Source organism: Chiloscyllium punctatum, chromosome 23 (assembly GCF_047496795.1).
Source record: "Chiloscyllium punctatum isolate Juve2018m chromosome 23, sChiPun1.3, whole genome shotgun sequence".
Lineage (NCBI taxonomy): Eukaryota > Metazoa > Chordata > Chondrichthyes > Orectolobiformes > Hemiscylliidae > Chiloscyllium > Chiloscyllium punctatum.
The window spans coordinates 92890398-92913697 of NC_092761.1; the positions used below are offsets into that span (position 1 = coordinate 92890398).

Consider the following 23300-nt stretch of genomic DNA (forward strand, 5'->3'; position numbering starts at 1 on the left):
CTTGGAATTTAGGTCTATAGTTCTCTGAAAGTGGAGTCATAGGTAGGCAGGGCAGTGAGGAAGGCCTTTGGCACAATGGCCTTCATCAGTCTGGGCACTGAGTAGAGAAGTTATGTTGTATTCATACAAGACATTGGTGAGTCCATACTTGGAGTATTTTGTTCAATTTCGGTCACGTTGCTACAGGAAGGATGTTATTAAATTGGGAAGAGTGCACAAGAAAATTTTTAAAATGTTGCCAACACACTCTGGTCTGAGTGATAAGGAGTGGTTGAACAAGCTAGGACTATTTTCTTTAGACCATAGGAGACTGAGGAGGAATCTTATATACTACTATAAGATCATGAGAGGCATGGATATGAATACACTCAGTCTTTTTCCCAGGATTCGGGGATCAAGGGGGGTTAGAGGGGAAAGAATAAAAGGGAATCTGAGGGGCAATCTTTTACAGAGGGTGGAACACCGATGGAATGAACTGTCAGGGGAAGTGGTTGAGGTGGGTACATTAACATCCATAAAAGGTATTTGCACAAATACATGGATAGGAAAGGTTTAGAAGGATATGGGCCAAGTGCAGGGAAATGGGGTTAGTGTGGATGGACATTTTGGTCGGCATGAACCAGGTTGGGCCAAAGGGCCAGTCTCCTTGCTGTAGGACTATGACTCAATGACTAAGCAGGGTACTTGCAAGGAAAGATGTTCCTGACAACTGGGAGTCCAGAACCAGGGATCACAGTCCAAGGATATGAGAAATTCCCTCACCCAGAGAGTGGGGAACCTGTGGAATTCTCTGCCACAGAAAGCAGTTGAAGCCAAAACTTTTAAATGTTTTCAAGGAGTCAGTAGCTTTTTTGGGGTTAAAAGGGATCAAAGAATATGGGGAAAGAAGTCAGAATCAGGTTCTGAGTTGCATGATCAGCTGTAATCACAGTGAATGGCAGAGCAGTTCAAAGAGCTGAATGGCCACTTCCTGTTTCTATGATGGGAGGGATAGCTGTCTCTGATTGTGGCTGATTTCTGCAGATCCCCCTTTATTAACTGGTTTCCAGATCCTATGGTCACATGCAGTACAGAGCTCCATTAGAAACAGCTTCTTTATTTTGTTTTGCAGCTCCCGTTTCTGGTGGAATGGTACCTCGTTCTTGCACTGAGGATTGAACATTCTGACTCCATCTCATCAGGACCTTTTGTTTTTCTTATATTTAATCTTCCACTTTCTACAATGTCCAGTGTCCAATCACTGAGGAAGGTTCGAACCAAACCTACACACAACAATCCATCTTTTATACCAGAGTTTTAGAATGAGTTTTGTGACAAGAAGGCAAAGCAATTGGTGCTAATTCTCCATTGGATTCATCAATGTGCTGTCTTTTTCCTGATCCAAAACCAATAGACTATTAAACCTTCATCTGCTGTTATTATCTAATAACAATTCTTTGCATGAGCCTAAACCTACATTTGATGTAACATTAAGTAGTGTTTAAAGAACTCCAATTAAAATGAATTGAAGTCCATTTTACTTAAATTAAAATTTAATACCATATGTATCACTGCCTTTATATTTGTGATTGGTTTAGCTCCATTAATGCTAATAAGTACACAGAGGAGGAGCGTGTTCACAGGATAACTGGATAAACATTTAAATGTTAGGTCTAGAGTTTTTATGTTGAACCTAGATCTTGAATTCTACATAAAACTAAATATTAATTATCAAATAGTCCCAGCATAATCACTCCTCTCACCCACTATAAACATGAAGGATTTTGTTTGCCTTCTGAAGTTGTAATCACAGCAATGTCCCATCTCTGTTGTATACAGCTCTGACCCTCCCATCCAGATGGTAGGCTTGGAATTATCACCTGCCACTGTTTCCTAGCCTGTAATAAACTAGCAGCATTATGAATGTGGTTGAAATTCTTATAATGGTTTATCTAACCCTCGACAAAATAATATCACCGCCAATCTCCTGGCTTTGATTTGCAAGGTCTGCTTTCTGAATCGATTCCACTGTGTGCTGAGGGTTATCCACTTTGATTTTTATAAATTGACATTTTTTGAAATGTTCTCCAGTACTATATCTTTGTTTTTTAACAAGTAAATATTACATTTACCTGACTCATTTTGTGTTTTTAAGAAGAGCCTCTTCTGTTCCTGCTGCAAACACATCTCAGTGCTCAATTTTTAAAAAATACATATATTGCTTCAGTGTCTACCCAGTGAAAGTGATTTATATTTATAACTACTAGGTCTTTTGAAGTGTTTCTGCATAAATAGTCATAGTTACATTGAATCATGTTCTTTACGAAGTGTCCTTTTTCAATAAATGTGTATATTTTATATGAAGTTATTTACTTGCTTTCAAGAAGTGAAGATTTACTGATTTGTAAATGGTACAATAGCATGTACCGTGAATAATTGTTTCATTATGCCATTTTTATGTTCTGTGGTTGAGGATAGTTGTAAATAGATGAATTTGGTTGGGGAATTACATTGTGTACTCAGCAGATCTTGTGCCACAGATTTGCACCACACTGAAATAGAATGATTTTCGTTTTGCTTGCAGCAGCAGTTCCCATTGTGGACCCCATGTTATGGTCCCCCCCCCTCAATTATGGCAGGGATGGGGTCAGGAGTGTGGGATTTTATTTCCACTCCTACCTTTCAAACTTTAGGAAGCCCTGCCTTTGTCTGGATTGTTAGGGACTGAAGGGTGTAGTCCATTAGACAGTTCCTCTCTGGCCATAGAATGGGAGAACATTACTGCTTTAACCAATTATAGGTTTGGTTTTTCTAAGTGCAGCTATCATTGCATTGCTGTCAGTTCTAATTCACTCACCAATATGTGCTAAAACTTTGAAGCAAAATAGAAATTAGGCCAATGGGCTGAAGAGATTTTAAAAACCAAAGCAAACTGAAATGCTTCTGGCTCTTGGAGCAGGTTGGGTAAAGTCTCAAATAAAACCAGTCCCCAGTACCTGCACAAACCTGGTTTTCCCACCTTCTCTCACAAATAGTTTATTAGTTCCCTGAAGTTTCAGCCGGTCTGTGATAGTGAGGGTACTTGGCATGACCGGAATGCAGTGTACACCAGAGTTGGCCTATGTTCAGGGGAAGGGTATATGCAGCAACTTCACCTGCTGTATAATTAATGCAAACCATAATTGTTCAAATACCAGTTTTCCAATTTTTTTCAGTAGTTTAATTTATTCTGTTAGGTGATGTTTGTGAATATTTATGAGATTGTGTCCCGGGATCAGAACTCCTGACTGAATTTTGTACGTTTCAAAAATAAACTTTTTACTAAAGCTTTCTGAAGAGTTTAGTCTCAGCTCTGTCTCTACACATTTTCCCACTTGACAGGAATCTTCGATCCTACCTTTTCTCCCCATCGCATCAGGTTAATCCCAGGCATGCAGGGGACCCTCTACTGAGGAGAGTTTGAGTAGGTTCAGCCTGTACTCATTGGAGTTTGATGGATCAGAGCTACCTTACTGAAATGTCTAAATTCTTGGGAGCTTTATAAAGTAGATGCTAAAAGGTTGTTTTCCCTTTTGAGAAAGTCTATGACAAATGGGCATAATGTCAGAAAGGACCTGTCCACTTACCATAGAGACAAGGAGGATTTGTTTTTTGTAGTTAGCCTGGAGTTCTTTACTCGAAGACTAGGTCATCAGTGTATTCAAGGCTGAGATGGACAGTTTGTTTTATATTAGTAAGGTCATCAATGGTTGTAGGGATAAGGCAGGAAAATGAAATTTAGGATCATCACATCAGCCATGATCTCATTGAATGGCAGAGGAGACTTGATGGGCTGAATGACCAACTTCTGCTCCTGTATCTTATGGCCTTACAGGAAGGTTTCTCCTGCAAATGTAAAAATGATTTGAAAACATCATGTTACAGTCCAACTTTCTTATTTCCCTGAAGTAATCATTTTATTTCATCAGACCCAATGCTATACTCCATTCAGAGGTTTCCTTCCTTTTCTTTCTTGTCTAGTCAGGTAGCTTTTTGTCTCAGAGTTGACTCTAATGGCAGGGGAACCTTGGAGATTTCTTTCTCTGGCCAAATCGATGTGAATTTTCCAGCCTTGTTTGAATAGAGCAAATTTAATGTGAGTGTAAGCTCCTGTGCTTGGTGAAAAATCCAAACAGTGTTTTAATTGGAGTACTGGCTGCCTTTCTCTTGTGTTGTCTCTCGGATTCTTGGAAACTGAACTGTCTTTATGCTTCAGGGCTATCTTAAGTTGTTTATCATGCTGGCTTTCAAGTGACTCTTGTTATGATGGTGTAGAGAGATACTGTACCTTTTAAGAAAGTTGAAGGACTTAGCAAGCACACAGAATGTTGGACAATTTACAATGTAACATTTGGTCCAGCAGCTAGCAGTATCTGGGTTGCTGTGAGACAAAAACAAATTCAAATTCGGCCAATCAGTTTAAGTTGTACCCCAAGATACTAAACTGCAATCAAGTTTGAATTTGGTATTTTGACAGTATTTAAAACCGATGAAATGATCCAATGCTTTGGGGTATAAAACCAAAGAAAATTGAACAGTTGGAAGAGAACTGCCAAGCCAACAACATATACAGACTGCCCAGCGAATAGCTCTCTTAAAAGGTACCTTTATCAATGACCTGTGAAACAGAAATCTCTAAGAAGAAAAGTCACAGGAAGTTGCAAAAAGATTCAACAGCTGGCTGGTTTTGAAAACTTAAATTTTTTGATAAATCTTAATCTAGGGTTTTATCGGACCAGTATTATAGAGCAGAAAGTATAAGCTAGGTTAGAGAAAGGAGTTGTAAATAGTTGTTAATTATTCTTTTAGACTTTAAAAAGTAAAGGTGTTAATCTTTACTTAGTGACTTTTGGGATAGTTACTTGCCTCTTGAATTTTAACAGATTACACCACGGGTTAAACCATTTCTGTTACAGGTTTAAATTAGTGGGGCGGGTTTAATCCCGTGTTGTAACAGTTTGTGTGGGTGTGGGGGTGGGGGGGGGCGGGGGTTTGTCTGAGATTTGAACTGCTTTAGACAGATTTAAATAGGTTTGGGGGTACAAAAATATCCTCGCAGATTTAAACACTTACAGGTTAGTGTCTTAGATCTTTAAATAAAATGGAAGTGAGACAATTTGTTTAATTTTGGTGACTTGTGGTTGATTTAAATTTTAAAAGTGAGAGAAATGACTCTTAAAAGTTGCTAAAGAGGTTCTGGGATTTGAAAATGATTCTTGACTTTGCCAAGAAAGTTAAGGAGGAAAGAAAATGGCCATATTTTTAAAGTTTGCAATAAAGTTAAATTTTGGTTTAACCAAGGTCAAAAGTAAAGCTAAAATTGTTAGGTGTGTCAGAGAAACAGACAAGTGCAGTAGAGAGGCAGAAAACCTTAACTCCATTTTCCTCAATAGTAAGTTAGAAGATAAAGAGAGAGAAAAGGTTCTTAGCTGAGCAAAGAGAGAATTTGAACTTGAGAAGTTGTGACTTAGACAGCAAAGTCAAGTTAACAGGATGGAGATTAAAAGAGAAGGTAGTGATATACACAGATATGTCAAAACGCTGCCACATTTTGGTAAGAAAGATGTTGAAGCCTTTGTTTCATTTGAAAAATTGGATTGGCAGATAGAATGGTTTGAGGATTTTTGGGTAATGCTAGCTTAGACTAAACTGGTAGGCAGAGCTAGTGAGATATTTGCCGTGCTGTCAGATGAGGGGTCAAGAGATTATGAAGAGGTAAAACAGGCTATTTTAAGTGCTTATAAATTGGTACCAGAAGCAAATAGACAGCGGTCCAGAAACATAATTCTGACCTGGTTCCTCCTTTTTTTTTATGTTGGATTTGAAAGAATTAAAGAGTCATTTTGATAGATGGGTGCATGCTTTAAAAATAGATAAGACCTTTTCAAAGCTCTACAAGAGATTATTCTGCTGGAGGAGTTTTAGAAATTCACTTCCAAAGATGGTAAGAATTCACGTGGAGGAACAGAAAGTTCAGGAAGTGAGAAGGGCAGCAGAATTAGCAGATGAGTACAACTTGGTGCATAAGATAAGCTTCCGGCCAGAATTTCGTCCTGTGAGGGATAGAAGTTGGGAGAAGGGGAGATCCTACACTACAAAACCGAGAGTAGAGAACCCTAGTAAGAATTTACCACAGAATAATAGAAGAAGCCCAAGAGGGCGGAAAGGAGGTGAAAGACCTCCGGTCTTTTCACTATAATAGACTGATACAAAAAAAATTACAGTGCCAGTGATTTCCGATGGGCATTGGGAAGAGGTGTTTTCACTGCCAGAAGGTGGGACATGTAAAACACAGTGCTGGTTGTTAAAGAAAGGCACTGTGGGAAAAGAACCTAAGTCAGTGGCATTGGTGATGGTAGTAAAGGAGACCCCAAGAGGAGCCAAGGAGCTGCAGGAGACTGCACAGCCCAGGGAGGACCTGGGTATGCAGTTAGTACCTGATCTCTACAAAGAATTTGCCTCTGAGTAAATTTTACTCTGAAAGAACAGGGGGAGAAGGACAAGAAGTTACAATTTTGAGAGATACAGGATCTAACCAGTCACTGATAGTAAGGATGAGCAAATATATACTCTCTTTGATCTGTTACCCTAGAGTGTGGCAATTTGTGGGATAGATGAACAGAAATTTAGTCTTCCCCTATGTGCTAACTCAAGATTGGGGAAGTAACAATGGGAGTGATTGACCGAGTGTCAGTTCCAGGAATTCGGTTTGTTCTTGGGAATGATTTGGCAGGATCCAAGATGGGTTTGATACCCCTTACTGTGGACAAGGCCAAGGAAGACCAAGAAAAAGGAGTTAAAACAGAAAGGGGAGAAGTGTTATGAAGGTGCTGAGGTTTGCTGTACCTTTTTAAGAAGTTGAAGGACTTAGCAAAAAAGTGCTGGAGAATTTACAATGTAACATTTAGTCCAGCAGCTAGCAGTACCTGGGTTGTTACGAGACAAAAACAAATTCAGCCAATCAGTTTAAATTATGCCCCAGGATACTAAAGTCCAATCAAGTTTGAAATTGCTGTTTTGAAAATATTAAAACCAATGAAATGATCCGATGCTTTGTGGTATAAAACCGAAAAGAACGGAACAGTTGGAGGAGAACTGCCAAGCCAGCAACATATGCAGACTGCCTGGAGAATAGCTCTCTTAAAGGTACCTTTCTCTATCAGTAACTTGTGAAACTGAAATCCCTAAGAAGACAGAGGAAGATACAAAAAGAAGATTCAACAGCTGGCTGGTTTTGTTAATGTGAATTTTTTTGGTAAATCTTAATTGGGGTTTTTAGTGGACCAGTATTGTAGAGGGGAAAGTAAAAGATAGGTTTGAGGAAGGAGTTGTAAATACTTGTTAGTTAATTATTCTCTGTTAGATGTTTTAAAAGTATTTTATTTTAAATAGTGACTTTTAGGATAGTTCTTTGCCTCTTGAATTTTAACAGATTACAGCATGGGTTAAATCATTTCTGTATTTTAGGTTTAAGTTAGCGGGGGGAGGGAGGGTTTACCCCGTGTCGTAACACCCTTCCTAAAAACCCCATCCTTGTAATGATGTGAGTCACATGGATCTTGAAATGCTAATCAGCCAGTTTCTGGACATTCCAACTTGGTTTTGTCTTGGAATTAAAGAAGAGATAATAGATATCATTTATCATCAACAAAATGTATTAGATGTTGTGTGTGTCACCATAATCTTACCAGACCATAGGGGCTGCGCTCTCATTAGAGAGAGAAGTAACTGGTGGTGATTTAACTTGAGGGCCACCAAATCTTAGGTGAGGGAAGAGGTTGAGAAGTAGAGTCCTTCATGGTAACCTGAAACTGCTGATAGGAATTGAACCCATGCTGTTAGCATCATACTGCTCTGTAAACCAGCAATCTAGCCAACTGAGCTAAACCAATTCCCTTCAGTGAATGTTATTAAACTGGAAAGGGACAGAAATGATTTACAGGGATGTTGCCTGGGCTGGAGGGTTTTAGTTATAGGGAGAGGCTGAGACATTCTCCCCGCCCCCCCCCCCCTTTCAGTGTAGGAGGCTGAAGGCTGACCTAGAAACTTATAAAATCATGAGAGGTATGGATAGACTGAATAGCCAACATCTTTTCCCCAGGATATGGGAGTCCAAAACTAGGTGAGAGGAGAAGGATTTAAAACAGACATGAAAGGGCAACATCTTCCACACTGGGGGTGCATATGTGGAATGAGCTGGCAGAGGAAATGATAGAAGCAATTAAATTATAATATTTAAAAGATAGTTGGATTGGTACATGAATAAGAACAGTTTAGAGGGATATGGGCCAAACACAGGCAAATGGACTAGTTTCAGAAACCTGGTCAGCATTAACAAGTTGGACCAAAGAGTCTGTTTCTGTTTTGTATGACTCTAAAAACAATAGGGTTCCCCTTGTCCTCATCTACCATCCAACAGCATGTACATCCAAAGAACCATTGGCCACCATTTCTGTCACCTCCAGACACATTCCTCTTCCCTCCCTTGTCAGCCTTCTGTAGCAATCATTCCCTCCAGAACACTTAGGTCCACTCCTGGTATCTTCCCTTGCAAACGTAGATGGTGCAACACTGGCCCACTTTCTTCCTCCCTCCTCACTATCCAAGGCCCCAGCCATACCTTCCAGATGAAGCAGTGATTTATCTGTAATCTGATGTTTTCACTGCTCACAGTGTGGTCTCCTCTACACGGAGAAGATGAAACATAGACTGGGCAGTCACTTTGCAGAACACCTACATTCTGTGCACAAAAATGAGCTTCCTGACACCTGCCACTTCAACACACCACCCTGTTCCTGGGCCAAAATCTCTGTCTCAAGCTTGCTGCAGTGCAAAAGTAAAGCTCAGCACAAGTTGGAAGTTCAGCGCCTCATTTTCCTCTTGGGAACTTTACAGCTTTCTAGACTCAATGCAGAGTTCAGTAATTTTAGGACTTTAGGAACCTTGTTCCATGTCTTTACCCCTAACCCCACATGCTAGACCTTATCGTCACATGGACCAGTATTTCACACAACCCATTGTCAGCTACTGATCTTCCTTATTAGCAGATAAACATTCTCGCAGGCTGACCCAGACCCACTCCTTTGTCCAACTGTTTCTGACTTTGGGCTGTATCTCCACCTGTCATTTACTCTTTTCCCCCCAAACCTTTATTTTGTATTTAAAAAAATTCTTTTTCCTGGCTATTATTAATTCTGAGGAAGGGTCACTGGATCCGAAATGTAAACTCTTGATTTCTCTGCGCAGATACTGCCAGACTTGCTGAGTTTTTTTGCAGTAGTTTCTGTTTGTTCCTCTGATCCCCGGGAACCTGCAGTCACGGCCGGTACCTGCCGATGGCGCTGCTGGCGGAGGCCGCGGTGTGGCGAGCGGTCACTAGAGCCGGGAGAGCGGGCGGTGGGTCAGTCAGTCAGTCGGGGTCGGTCGCCGAGGAGCGGGGTGTCTGGCCGCGGGTGAGTGCGGTCCCACAGGGTTTCCATGGCGACGGGGAAGAGAGCTGCTGATGGTCTGAGGCTCATAGACCCCACTCTCCCTCCCCCATAGCCCCTCGCTCCATCTATTTCTGTCTCCTACCCCCCTCCCCCCCCATACCCCCCTCCTACACCCCCTCCCCCCCCATACCCCCTCCCCCCACACCCCCTCCCCCCCCACAGCCCCCCTCCTACACCCCCTCCCCCCCCACACCCCCCTCCTACACCCCCTCCCCCCCACATACCCCCTCCCCCCCACACCCCCTCCCCCCCCATACCCCCTCCCCCCCACACCCCCTCCCCCCCCACAGCCCCCCTCCTACACCCCTTCCCCCCCCACACCCCCTCCCCCCCACACCCCCCTCCTACACCCCCTCCCCCCCACACCCCCCTCCTACACCCCCTCCCCCCCACAGCCCCCCTCCTACACCCCCTCCCCCCCACAGCCCCCCTCCTACACCCCCTCCCCCCCACACCCCCCTCCCCCCCACACCCCCCTCCCCCCCCACAGCCCCCCTCCTACACCCCCTCCCCCCCACACCCCCCTCCCCCCCCACAGCCCCCCTCCTACACCCCCTCCCCCCCACACCCCCCTCCTACACCCCCTCCCCTCCCATACCCCCTCCCCCCCCACACCCCCCTCCTACACCCCCTCCCCCCCACACCCCCCTCCCCCCCCACAGCCCCCCTCCTACACCCTCCTCCCCCCCCATACCCCACTCCTACACCCCCTCCCCCCCATACCCCCTCCCCCCCTCCCCCCATACCCCCCTCCTACACCCCCTCCCCCCCCACACCCCCCTCCTACACCCCCTCCCCCCCCATACCCCCTCCCCCCCACACCCCCTCCCCCCCCACAGCCCCCCTCCTACACCCCCTCCCCCCCCACACCCCCCTCCTACACCCCCTCCCCCCCCATACCCCTTCCCCCCCCACACCCCCTCCCCCCCCACACCCCCCTCCTACACCCCCTCCCCCCCACAGCCCCCCTCCTACACCCCCTCCCCCCCACACCCCCCTCCCCCCCACAGCCCCCCTCCTACACCCCCTCCCCCCCCACAGCCCCCCTCCTACACCCCCTCCCCCCCACACCCCCTCCTACACCCCCCTCCCCCCCCCATACCCCCCTCCTACATCCCCTCCCCCCCCACACCCCCTCCCCCCCACACCCCCCTCCCCCCCACAGCCCCCCTCCTACACCCTCCTCCCCCCCCATACCCCACTCCTACACCCCCTCCCCCCCATACCCCCTCCCCCCCCACACCCCCCTCCTACACCCCCTCCCCCCCACAGCCCCCCTCCTACACCCCCTCCCCCCCACACCCCCTCCCCCCCCACACCCCCCTCCTACACCCCCTCCCCCCCACAGCCCCCGTCCTACACCCCCTCCCCCCCCCACACCCCCTCCCCCCCACACCCCCTCCCCCCCCACACCCCCTCCCCCCCACACCCCCTCCCCCCCCACACCCCCTCCTACACCCCCTCCCCCCCACAGCCCCCCTTCTACACCCCCTCCCCCCATCCCCCTCCCCCATCCCCCTCCTACACCCCCTCCCCCCCCACAGCCCCCCTCCTACACCCCCTCCCCCCCACAGCCCCCCTCCTACACCCCCTCCCCCCACAGCCCCCCTCCTACACCCCCTCCCCCCCACAGCCCCCCTCCCACACCCCCTCCCCCCCCACAGCCCCCCTCCTACACCCCCTCCCCCCCATACCCCCTCCCCCCCACACCCCCTCCCCCCCACACCCCCCTCCCCCCCCCACAGCCCCCCTCCTACACCCCCTCCCCCCCACACCCCCTCCCCCACAGCCCCCCTCGCACACCCCCTCCCCCCCACACCCCTCCCCCCCCCCACAGCCCCCTCCTACACCCCCTCCCCCCACACGCCCCCCTCCTACACCCCCTCCCCCCCCACACGCCCCCCCTCCTACACCCCCTCCCCCCCCACACGCCCCCTCCTACCACCCCCTCCCCCCCACACGCCCCCCCTCCTACACCCCCTCCCCCCCCACACGCCCCCCTCCTACACCCCCTCCCCCCCACACGCCCCCTCCTACACCCCCTCCCCCCCCACACGCCCCCCTCCCCCCCACACGCCCCCCTCCTACACCCCCTCGCCCCCCCACACGCCCCCCCTCCTACACCCCCTCCCCCCCCACATGCCCCCCTCCTACACCCCCTCCCACCCCACGCCCACCTCCTACACCCCCTCCCCCCCACACACCCCCCTCCCCCCCCACACGCCCCCCTCCTACACCCCCTCCCCCCCCACACGCCCCCCTCCGACACCCCTCCCCCCCCACACGCCCCCCTCCTACACCCTCCTCCCCCCCCCCCCATACCCCCCTCCTACACCCCCTCCCCCCCATACCCCCTCCCACCCCACACCCCCCTCCTACACCCCTCCCCCCCCACAGCCCCCCTCCTACACCCCCTCCCCCCCACAGCCCCCCTCCTACACCCCCTCCCCCCCCACACCCCCCTCCCCCCCCACAGCCCCCCTCCTACACCCTCCTCCCCCCCCATACCCCCCTCCTACACCCCCTCCCCCCATACCCCCTCCCTCCCCCCCACACCCCCCTCCTACACCCCCTCCCCCCCCACAGCCCCCCCCACACCCCCTCCCCCCCCCACACCCCCTCCCCCCCCACACCCCCTCCCCCCCCACACCCCTCTCCTACACCCCCTCCCCCCCCACAGCCCCCCTCCTACACCCCCTCCCCCCCCACACCCCCTCCCCCCCCCACACCCCCTCCCCCCCACACCCCCCCTCCCCCCCACACCCCCTCCCCCCCCACACCCCCTCCCCCCCACACCCCCTCCCCCCCCACACCCCCCTCCTACACCCCCTCCCCCCCACAGCCCCCCTTCTACACCCCCTCCCCCCCATCCCCCTCCTACACCCCCTCCCCCCCCCACACCCCCTCCCCACACCCCCTCCCCCCCCACAGCCCCCCTCCTACACCCCCTCCCCCCCCACACCCCCCCCCCCACACCCCCTCCCCCCCCACACCCCCCCCCCACACCCCCTCCCCCCCCACACCCCCCTCCTACACCCCCTCCCCCCCACAGCCCCCCTTCTACACCCCCTCCCCCCCATCCCCTCCCCCATCCCCCTCCTACACCCCCTCCCCCCCACAGCCCCCCTCCTACACACCCCCTCCCGCCCACAGCCCCCCTCCTACACCCCCTCCCCCCACAGCCCCCCTCCTACACCCCCTCCCCCCCCACAGCCCCCCTCCTACACCCCCTCCCCCCCACACCCCCTCCCTCCCACACCCCCTCCCCCCCCACACCCCCTCCCCCCCCCACAGCCCCCTCCTACACCCCCTCCCCCCCACACGCCCCCTCCTACACCCCCTCCCCCCCACACGCCCCCCTCCTACACCCCCTCCCCCCCACACGCCCCCCTCCTACACCCCCTCCCCCCCACACGCCCCCCTCCTACACCCCCTCCCCCCCCACACGCCCCCCTCCTACACCCCTCCCCCCCCACACCCCCACCTCCTACACCCCCTCCCCCCCCACACGCCCCCCTCCTACACCCCCTCCCCCCCCCACACCCCTCCCCCCCACACCCCCTCCCCCCCACACCCCCCTCCTACACCCCCTCCCCCCCCACAGCCCCCCTCCTACACCCCCTCCCCCCCCACACGCCCCCCTCCTACACCCCCTCCCCCCCCACACGCCCCCTCCTACACCCCCTCCCCCCTCCCCCCCACACCCCCCTCCTACACCCATCCCCCCCACACCCCCCTCCCCCCCACAGCCCCCCTCCTACACCCCCTCCCCCCCCACACGCCCCCCTCCTACACCCCCTCCCCCCCCACACGCCCCCCTCCTACACCCCCTCCCCCCCTCCCCCCCACACCCCCCTCCTACACCCCATCCCCCCACACCCCCCTCCCCCCCCCCAGCCCCCCTCCTACACCCCCTCCCCCCCCCCCCACAGCCCCCTCCTACACCCCCTCCCCCCCCCCAGCCCCCCTCCTACACCCCCCCCCCACAGCCCCCCTCCTACACCCCCCCCCCCACAGCCCCCCCTCTACACCCCCTCCCCCCCCCCCACAGCCCCCCTCCTACACCCCCTCCCCCCCCCCACAGCCCCCCTCCTACACCCCCTCCCCCCTCACACTTCCCTCTCCCACTTCCCTCTCCCACTTCCCTCTCCCACTTCCCTCTCCCACTTCCCTCTCCCACCCCCACCCCCACCCCCACCCCCCACCCCCACCCCCACCTCCACCCCCACCTCCACCTCCACCTCTGGATTAGTGGCGCTGGGAAGAGCACAGCAGGTCAGGCAACATCCGAGGAGCAGCGAAATCAACGTTTCAGGCAAAAGCCCTTCACATCAAATCCAGAATCTGGTTTCCAGCATCTGCAGTTATTGTTTTTACCACCCTCCCCTCTCCCCACCCCCTCTCCCCACCCCCTCTCCCCCACCCCCCTCTCCCCACCCCCCCTCTCCCCACCCCCCTCTCCCACCCCCCTCTCCCCACCCCCCTCTCCCCACCCCCCTCTCCCCACCCCCCTCTCCCCACCCCCCCTCTCCCCACCCCCCCTCTCCCCACCCCCCTCTCCCCACCCCCTCTCCCCACCCCCTCTCCCCACCCCCTCTCCCCACTCTCCCTACCCCCTCTCCCCACTCTCCCTACCCCCTCTCCCCACCCCCTCTCCCCACTCTCCCCTCCCCCCTCTCCCCTCCCCCCACCCCACTCCTTACCCCCCACCCCACTCCTTACCCCCCACCCCCCCCACTCTCCCCCCCCCTCCCCCCCCTCCCCCCCCTCCCCCCCCTCCCCTCCCCACTCGCCCACTCCCCCCCAGCCCACTCCCCCCACCCCACTCCCCCCTACCCCACTCCCCCCCACCCCACACTCCCCCCCCACCCCACACTCCCCCCCCACCCCACACTCCCCCCCCACCCCACACTCCCCCCCCACCCCACACTCCCCCCCCACCCCACACTCCCCCCCCCACCCACACTCCCCCCCACCCCACACTCCCCCCCCACCCCACACTCCCCCCCACCCCACTCTCCCCCCCCACTCCCTCTCCCCCCCCACCCCACTCCTCTCCCCCCCCACCCCACTCCCTCTCCCCCCCCACCCCACTCCCTCTCCCCCCCACCCCACTCCCTCTCCCCCCCCACCCCACTCCCTCTCCCCCCCACCCCACTCCCTCTCCCCCCCACCCCACTCCCTCTCCCCCCCCCAATCCCTCTCCCCCCCCACCCCACTCCCTCTCCCCCCACCCCACTCCCTCTCCCCCCCACCCCACTCCCTCTCCCCCCCCACCCCACTCCCTCTCCCCCCCACCCCCACTCCCTCCCCCCCCCACCCCCACTCCCTCTCCCCCTCCCCCACTCCCCCTCCCCCACTCCCCCTCCCCCACTCCCCCTCCCCCACTCCCCCACCCCCACCCCACTCCCCCTCCCCCCCTCCCCCACTCCCCCTCCCCCACTCCCCCACCCCCACCCCACTCCCCCTCCCCCCCTCCCCCACTCCCCCTCCCCCACTCCCCCACCCCCACCCACTCCCCCTCCCCCCCTTTCCCCCCCTTTCCCCCTCTCCCCTCCCCCCTCTCCCCCTCTCCCCCTCTCCCCCTCTCCCCCTCTCCCCCCCTCCCCCCTTCCCCCCCTTCCCCCCTTCCCCCCCTTCCCCCCTCCCCCCTTCCCCCCTTCCCCCCTTCCCCCCCCTTCCCCCCCTTCCCCCCCTTCCCCCCCTTTCCCCCCCTTTGCACCCCTCCCCCCCTTTCCCCCCCTTTCCCCCCCTTTGCACCCCTCCCCCCCTTTCCCCCCCTTTGCACCCTCCCCCCCCTTTCCCCCCCTTTGCACCCCTCCCCCCCCCTTTGCACCCCTCCCCCCCCCCTTTCCCCCCTTTGCACCCCCCCCTTTGCACCCCCCCCTTTGCACCCCCCCCTTTGCACCCCCCCCTTTGCACCCCCCCCTTTCTCCCCTTCCACCCCTCTCCCCCCCTCCCCCCCCTCCCCCCTCCTCCCCCTCCCCCCCCCTCCCCCCATCCCCCCCCTCCTCCCCCCCTCTCCCCTCCCCCCTCACCCTCTCCCCCTCTCCCCCCTCCCCCCCTCTCCACCTCCCCCCCTCCCCCCTCTCCCCTTTCCCCCCTCCCCCCCTTTCCCCCCCTCCCCCCCTCTCCCCCCTCCCCCCCTCTCCCCCTCCTCCCCCTTTCCCCCCTCCCCCCCTCCCCCCTCTCCCCCTCTCCCCCTCTCCCCCTTTCCCCCCTCTCCCCCTTTCCCCCTTTCCCCCCTCCCCCCCTCTCCCCCCTCCCCCCTTTCCCCCCTCCCCCCCTTTCCCCCCTCTCCCCCCCGCCTCCCCCCTCTCCCCCCCCTCCCCCCTCCCCCCTCTCCCCCCCCCCCCCCCGCCTCCCCCCTCTCCCCCCCTGCCTCCCCCTCTCCCCCCCTCCCCCCCTTCCCCCCCCCTCTCCCCCCCGCCTCCCCCCTCTCCCCCCCCGCCTCCCCCCCCCCTCTCCCCCCCTTCCCCCCCTCTCCCCCCCGCGTCCCCCCCCCTCCCCCCCTCTCCCCCCCCTTCCCCCCCTCTCCCCCCCCCTTCCCCCCCTCTCCCCCCCCCTTCCCCCCCTCTCCCCCCCCTTCCCCCCCCTTCCCCCCCCTTCCCCCCCCTTCCCCCCCTCTCCCCCCCCTCCCCCCCCTCTCCCTCCCTCCCCCGCCCCCTCTCCCTCCCTCCCCCGCCCCCTCTCCCTCCCTCCCCCGCCCCCTCTCCCTCCCTCCCCCGCCCCCTCTCCCTCCCTCCCCCGCCCCCTCTCCCTCCCTCCCCCGCCCCCTCTCCTCCCTCCCCCGCCCCCTCTCCCTCCCTCCCCCGCCCCCTCTCCCTCCCTCCCCCGCCCCCTCTCCCTCCTCCCCCGCCCCCTCTCCCTCCCTCCCCCGCCCCCTCTCCCTCCCTCCCCCGCCCCCTCTCCCTCCCTCCCCGCCCCCTCTCCCTCCCTCCCCCGCCCCCTCTCCCTCCCTCCCCGCCCCTCTCCCTCCCCTCCCTCCTCTCCCTCCCTCCCCCCCCCCTCTCCCTCCCTCCCCCCCCCTCTCCCTCCCTCCCTCCCCCCCCCCTCCCTCCCCCCCCCTCCCTCCCCCCCTCTCCCTCCCCCCCTCTCCCTCCCTCCCTCCCCCCCTCTCCCTCCCTCCCTCCCTCCCCCCTCTCCCTCCCTCCCTCCCCCCCTCTCCCTCCCTCCCTCCCCCCCTCTCCCTCCCTCCCTCCCCCCCTCTCCCTCCCTCCCTCCCCCCCTCTCCCTCCCTCCCTCCCCCCCTCTCCCTCCCTCCCCCCCTCTCCCTCCCTCCCTCCCCCCTCTCCCTCCCTCCCTCCCCCCCTCTCCCTCCCTCCCTCCCTCTCCCTCCCCCTCCCTCCCTCCCCCCCTCCCCCTCCCTCCCTCCCCCCCTCCCCCCCTCTCCCTCCCTCCCTCCCTCCCCCCCTCTCCCTCCCTCCCTCCCCCCCTCTCCCTCCCTCCCTCCCTCCCCCCCTCCCCCCCTCCCTCCCTCCCCCCTCTCCCTCCCTCCCTCCCCCGCCCCCTCTCCCTCCCTCCCCCGCCCCCTCTCCCTCCCTCCCCCGCCCCCTCTCCCTCCCTCCCCCGCCCCCTCTCCCTCCCTCCCCCGCCCCCTCTCCTCCCTCCCCCCCCTCCCCCCTCCCCCCTCCTCCCCCCCTCCCCCCTCCTCCCCCCCTCCTCCCCCTCTCCCTCCTCCTCCCCCTCTCCCTCCTCCCCCTCTCCCTCCCTCCCTCCCTCCTCCTCCTCCCCCTCTCCCTCCCTCCCTCCCCCCCTCTCCCTCCTCCCCCTCTCCCCCCCCTCCCCCCCTCTCCCCCCCCCTCCCCCCCTCTCCCCCTCTCCCCCCCTCTCCCCCCCCCTCCCCCCCTCTCCCCCTCTCCCCCCCCCTCCCCCCCTCTCCCCCTCTCCCCCCCCTCCTTTCCCGCCCCCTCCTCCCCTTCCTCCCCCCCTCCTCCCCTTCCTCCCCCCAACCCCCTCCTCCCCCCCCTCCTTTCCCGCCCCTCCTCCCCTTCCTCCCCCCCAACCCCCTCCTCCCCCCCCTCCCCCCCTCCCCCCCTCCCACCCCCCCCCCCCCCTCCCACCCCCCCCCCCTCTCCCCCCCTCCCCCCCACCCCCCCCTCCCCCCCCCTCCCCCCCCTCCCCCCCTCCCCCCCCCTCCCCCCCTCCCCCCCCTCCCCCCCCTCCTCCCCCCCCCGCCCCCCCCCTCCCCCCCTCCCCCCCCTCCCCCCCCTCCTCCTCCTCTCCCCCCTCCTCCTCCTCCTCCTCCTCCTCCTCCTCCTCCCCCCTCCTCCCTCCTCCTCCTCCCCCTCCCCCCTCCTCCTCCTCCTCCCTCCCCTCCCCCTCCTCCCTCCCCCTCCTCCCTTTTTTCCACGTATGGAGTCAGCTATTACGAGGGGGCATAGCTTTAAATTAAGGGGTGGTAGGTATAGGACAGATGTTAGGGGTAGGTTCTTTACTCAGCGAGTCGTGAGTTCATGGAATGCCCTGCCAGTAGCAGTGGTGGACTCTTCTCTTTATGGGCATTTAAACGGGCATTGGATAGGCATATGGAGGATAGTGGGCTAGTGTAGGTTAGGTGGGCTCGGATCGGCGCAACATCGAGGGCCAAAGGGCCTGTACTGCGCTGTATTTTTCTATGTTTCTATGTTCTATGTGGAGTACAAAAACAGGGATTGCAGCTATTGGGAAAGATGGAACAGGTTGGCCTTTTTTCTTCAGAAAGCAGAAGACTTCGAAAAGATCTGGTACAGGTCTTCAAAATGATGAAGTGATTAGAAACCGTAGATGGGGTCTGTTTTCACTTACAGGAGAATCTAAAATAAGATGGGTAAAAATAGTAAACTATTTCCTAATCATTCGCAACCTCAGTTTTTGCCAAAGTATTTTAAAACAATTCAGTACTACTTACATTTATTAACCATTGTAATATGGGAAACATGACTGCCAGGCTTCACTAAGCTAGACAAGCAGAAGACTGGGAAGAACACAGCAAGCCAGGCAGCATAATGAGGTGAGAAGTCAATGTTTTGGGTGTATACAGGAACCAAAATAAGAGCAATGTTATAATGATCTGCTTTTGCATTGTTTAGTGAAGGATAAATATTAGCCAAAGATGAAGAAACCTGTGCTTTACTTCTAAAACGGCAGTTGTAACATCTACCTGACAGAACCTCTGATAATGGAGCACTCCCTTAGTAATGAACTGGAATTTCAGATTTATTTTTTGTGCTCAGTACTGGAGTGGTTCTTAAAGCCAGAAACATCTGACCTTGTGGTTAATCTGAGAAATATCTTCAATCCCAAAGGCTTGAACTCGGGCAGGAGCAAAGACACAGGAAAATCCCATTCCAGATTCAGTAGAAAATACTGATGTACCCCAGTAAAGTGTATGATCTACGATTTAATACATCTTCTAATCTCATCTTCTAACCACATAGTTACTGATTACTAGATTTATGAATGTGACAGATTATCAGGATTAATTTAAAGGCTAATTTACATCACTGGCTTCAATGTCACCTCTTCTGTTATAGGATCACTGGATGATACATGAGAGATTGTGTGCACAATGGAATCTGTACAATGTATTAATCAGAGAGGTAGGAATTGTTGAGAGTGGAAGTTGCAGCCATTCAGGAAAAATAGTAGGATACAGCCTGTCATCTACTCAAGGGTTTAAATAAGAATCCTGTCTTTCCTGATGTTAGCAGGATGCATGGCTTTGACACAAGTTATCAATAGACTTTCTGACTGCAGTAAGGCATAATACAGAGATGCAGATGTTTATGTTAATTGTTGTATTGGTGGAAAGATGCAGAACAGGCCAGTAATAATTTCAGGAGTGCATTCAGGATGGTACTGAATATGTTTTAGAACTGGCAATGGAACTGGTGCTATGCTGGGTGTAGTAATAATGACCTTAAAACTATGCTCAACCATTAAAAGCAAAATCTGGACCAATTTTTCCACAAATGATAGTAGATATCTTGAGCTGTTGGCCACAAAGGCTGTGGATGATGGGACCAAATTACACTTTCAAGGCTCAGACTGATAGATTTTAGATAGGGAAGGGCATCAGGGAGTGAAATAGAGTTGAAATGTTGATCAGCAAAGTTCCCACAGAAATATGAAGTAGGCTCAAGGGCCTGAACAAAATCCTTTAGTAGTTATATCACTACTGCTGGGTCAAAATCCAGGAACTTAGTCCCTAACAGTTGCTGTGTATGTATATACAGGTACTTCTAATGTACTGACCTGTAAGTGTCTGCACAGCCTTGATCTCCAGCCTAGCTTCAGGTCATTGTTGAACTGTAACTAGCTTCTGAAAGCTATGGGTAGTCCTTTGCTGATGTGTTTATGAATTTGATGTAATCAGCTTTTGAAGACATCTCTTCATTTTCTCAATTTCATCCTGGCTACTGCAGTGTCTTGTCTTATCTTATCCATGAGCAGACCTCTTAATGTTTCTATCCTTTCTAGAGAAATGGCTGCCCCTATGCTTCTGGTGACCTGCAGTTTGATATTTTGGGTATCGCTTTACCTCTCCTTCTGTCAGTTTAACAATCAACAGCACTATGAATGGAACTGCCGTCTGGTAACCCTTATACATGGAGTCTTCATTGTTTGTTTCTCTGCTTATGTTGGATTTATCGACGGGCCATGGCCCTTTACCCATCCAGGTGAGCTCTGGCATAAACTGCAATAGGAAGAAATAATTGTATGCATCAATTCTTAGTTAGCAAGGTAGATGGAAAAAGCAGGCAAATTAACAGACACCAAGTTGCTGGGACCCTATTAGACTTGCAGCAGTGAGGGACCTGCTATCCCAGACCATTAAGGTTGAGTCTGTGGGACACCTCAAAGCTGGACAGTAATCACTGTCTTGATTATTTTTCTTTATTCCAAGATCTGTGCTCAGCACCACACTTTGCTGCATCTATTCTTTCTGTGCTGATCCTAGCAAGTGAAGTAGAACACTTGGTAAGGGAGTGCTGATATGTTCTGCCTTTTGTTGATTTAAATACACAACACCACCATATAAACCCACCAACTCCCTCAGCTACCTGGATTACACCTCCTGCAAAAATGCTATCCATCACCTCTTTCCCTTCCTGAACCTATCCATCCCCATCAACGATGACCAAATCAATGCTGACATTTTTTACAAACCCACCAACTCCCACAGCTAGCTGGATTACACCCACCCTACCTCCTGCAAAAATGCTATCCAGTATTCTCAATTCCTCTGTTGCATCTGCTCCCAGGAGGACCAGTTCTACCAGAGAACACACCAGATGGCCTCCTTCTTTAAAGATCGCAATTTCCCCTCCCACGTGGTTGAAGATGCCCTCCAACGCATCACATCCACGTCCCAAACCTCCACCCTCGAACCCCACCCCTCTAACTGCAACAAGGACAAAACCCCTCCCGGTCCTCACCTTCCACCTCACCAACCTCCGCATAAATCACATCATCCGATGACAGTTCCGCCACCTTCAAACAGACCCCACCACCAGAGATATATTTCCCTCCACACCCATTTCCGCTTTCCGCAAAGACCGTTCCTCAGTGACTACCTGCTCAAGTCCATGCCCCCCAGCATCCCACCTTCCCCTGCCACCGCAGGAATTGCAAAACCTGCACCCTCACCTCCCCTTCGTCCAAGGCCCCAAAGGAGCCTTCCACATCCATCAAAGTTTCACCTGTGCTTCCACACATGTCATTTCCTGTATCCATTGCTCCCGATGTGGTCTCCTCTACATTAGGGAGACCGGACACCTTCTCACAGAGTACTTCAGAGAGCCTCTCTGGGAGACCTGCACCAATCAACCCCACCGCCCCACGGCTGAACATTTCAACTCCCCCTCCCACTCTGCCGAGGACATGCAGGTCCTGGGCCTGCTCCACCGCCACTCCCTCACCACCCGATGCCTGGAGGAAGAACGCCTTGTCTTCCGCCTCGGGACCCTTCAAACTCATGGCATCAATGTGGACTTAACCAGTTTCCTCATTTCCCCTTCCCCATCCTACCCCAATTTCAACCTTCTAGCTCAGCACTGCCCTCATGACCTGTCCCACCTGTCAATCTTCCTTCCCATGTTTCCGCTCCACCCTCCTCTCTGACCGATCACTGTCACCCCCGCCTCCATCTACCTATTGCACTCTCAGCTACCTTCTCCCCAGCCCCAATCTTCTCTCATTTATCTCTCCACCCCTGATCTCCCAGCCTCATCCTGATGAAGGGCTTTTGCTCGAAACGTCAATTTTCCTGTTCCTCGGATGCTGCCTGACCTGTGCTTTTTTACAGCTCCACTTTAATCTTGACTCTAATCTCCAGCATTGGCAGTCCTCACTTGCTCCAACACCAGGTTATAGTCCAACAGGTTTATTTGACAACATTAGCTTTCGTAATGCAGCTCCTTCACCAGGTAGCTACCTGATGAAGGAGCAGCACTCTGAAAGCTAGTGCTTCCAGATAAAGCTGTTGGACTATAACCTGGTAATGTATGATTTTTAATTTTATCGATCCCAGTCCAACGCCAGCTCCTCCACATCTTGATTTAAGTAGATTAAGCAAGTGTAAAAGGTTGTTATGCTCGTGATCACCAGTCAGTGAAAGGTGAAATCGGAGTCAGTCTTTATTTAGTATTGATATATTCTCAGAATAGATCATGACAGGTATTATCTCTGAGCTTGGCTCAGCTCCACCATCAGGTATCTGTTGGTATGTGCTCAAGTATCTATTCAACGAGTGCTCTTCACCTATACAACTTAACTTCAGTTGATATAATTAATGTCCAGTCCAACTTAATTTTGATTTAATCGCCTCCCTTTCTCGCTATCTCTCCCTCACTTTTTGTGATATTGTGAAGTCCTTACGGTACTTTTACATGTAAATTAATTAAATAGAACATGATGATTTAGTGGTGGTAGTTAATGGATGAAATATGCCACGAGTCATTTGGTGGTGGGACAAAAAGTTGTTTTTGTTTGTGTGTGATAACACTTCCAAATATAAAAAAAGAAAATTAGCATACAGAGGGCAGGAGTAGTACAGTGGTGGTATCCCTACCTTCTAAACCAGAAATCCAGGTTTAAGTCCCTTCTGCAACACTGGTGTGTCATAACGTGTCTGAAAGTTGATTAAAAAATAGTCTAGTTCTTTCAACTTTGATGTTATTACATTGCCCCTCCCAGGCATTGCATGTAAAGTGATTAATTGGAACCTAGGTGATTTGGTGTGGTAGATAAAGGCTGAAAAATACCATGGGTGATTTGGTTGTGGGAGAAAAGATTGTGTTGTGCATGAAAGTGATGCTGGATACCAAAAATATATTTTTTGGCCAGAAAGGATTCTTATGGTGGACTGATAATGTCCCTACCTCTGAGCCAGAAGCACCGAGTTCAAGTCCCACCTGCTCCAGAAGTGTGTGGTAACATCTCCGAATAGGTTGATTAAGAAAATAACACCCAATACCATGGATTCAAGGCTGCTGTGATACAGGGCTCATACCTTACCTTGGGGTAAAAGGTCTGGGTCCAAGTACACCTCAAGATGTGATGGCTTTGGAGGTGTGTGCCGCTGAACAGGTTGATTGAAAAATCTTTGTTTGCATTTCAGTGAATTTATTCAGTCACAAATTAAAGTTTTAAGTAAATTTTCAACTGTCTGCTATTGCTGATGAATCTGTGCTCAAAAAGATACACTTTTGAATGAAGTTTGGACTTTGCAGTGTTGAGACCAAGATCAGACAGGCAGTTTGGCTAAGCATCCCGAGCATAACTCAGGCACTTTGTGTGTGTGTGTGT

The 23300-nt window shown here is 54.2% G+C and overlaps 2 protein-coding genes across 3 annotated transcripts in view; both read left to right on the forward strand.

Annotated features, from left to right (window-relative positions):
• LOC140494273 (POU domain, class 2, transcription factor 3-like) overlaps window positions 1–3265 on the forward strand; it is a 41510-nt gene extending 38245 nt beyond the window's left edge. The window contains exon 12 of the mRNA XM_072593543.1: window positions 1112–3265. Within this exon, the coding sequence (XP_072449644.1) occupies window positions 1112–1151 (40 nt within the window). The 3' untranslated portion in view covers window positions 1152–3265. The remainder of the gene's footprint in view (window positions 1–1111) is intronic.
• Window positions 3266–9381: 6116 nt separating this feature from the next.
• The window catches only part of tlcd5b (TLC domain containing 5b), a 35462-nt gene continuing 21543 nt past the window's right edge, over window positions 9382–23300 (forward strand). Inside the window, exons 1-3 of one of the 2 annotated variants that reach the window (XM_072593544.1) lie at window positions 9382–9470; window positions 18439–18501; window positions 19971–20170. In XM_072593544.1, coding sequence (XP_072449645.1) covers window positions 18497–18501; window positions 19971–20170 — 205 coding nt within the window. In that variant the 5' untranslated portion in view covers window positions 9382–9470; window positions 18439–18496. The remainder of the gene's footprint in view (window positions 9471–18438; window positions 18502–19970; window positions 20171–23300) is intronic. The other variant, XM_072593547.1, reaches the window with a different exon arrangement.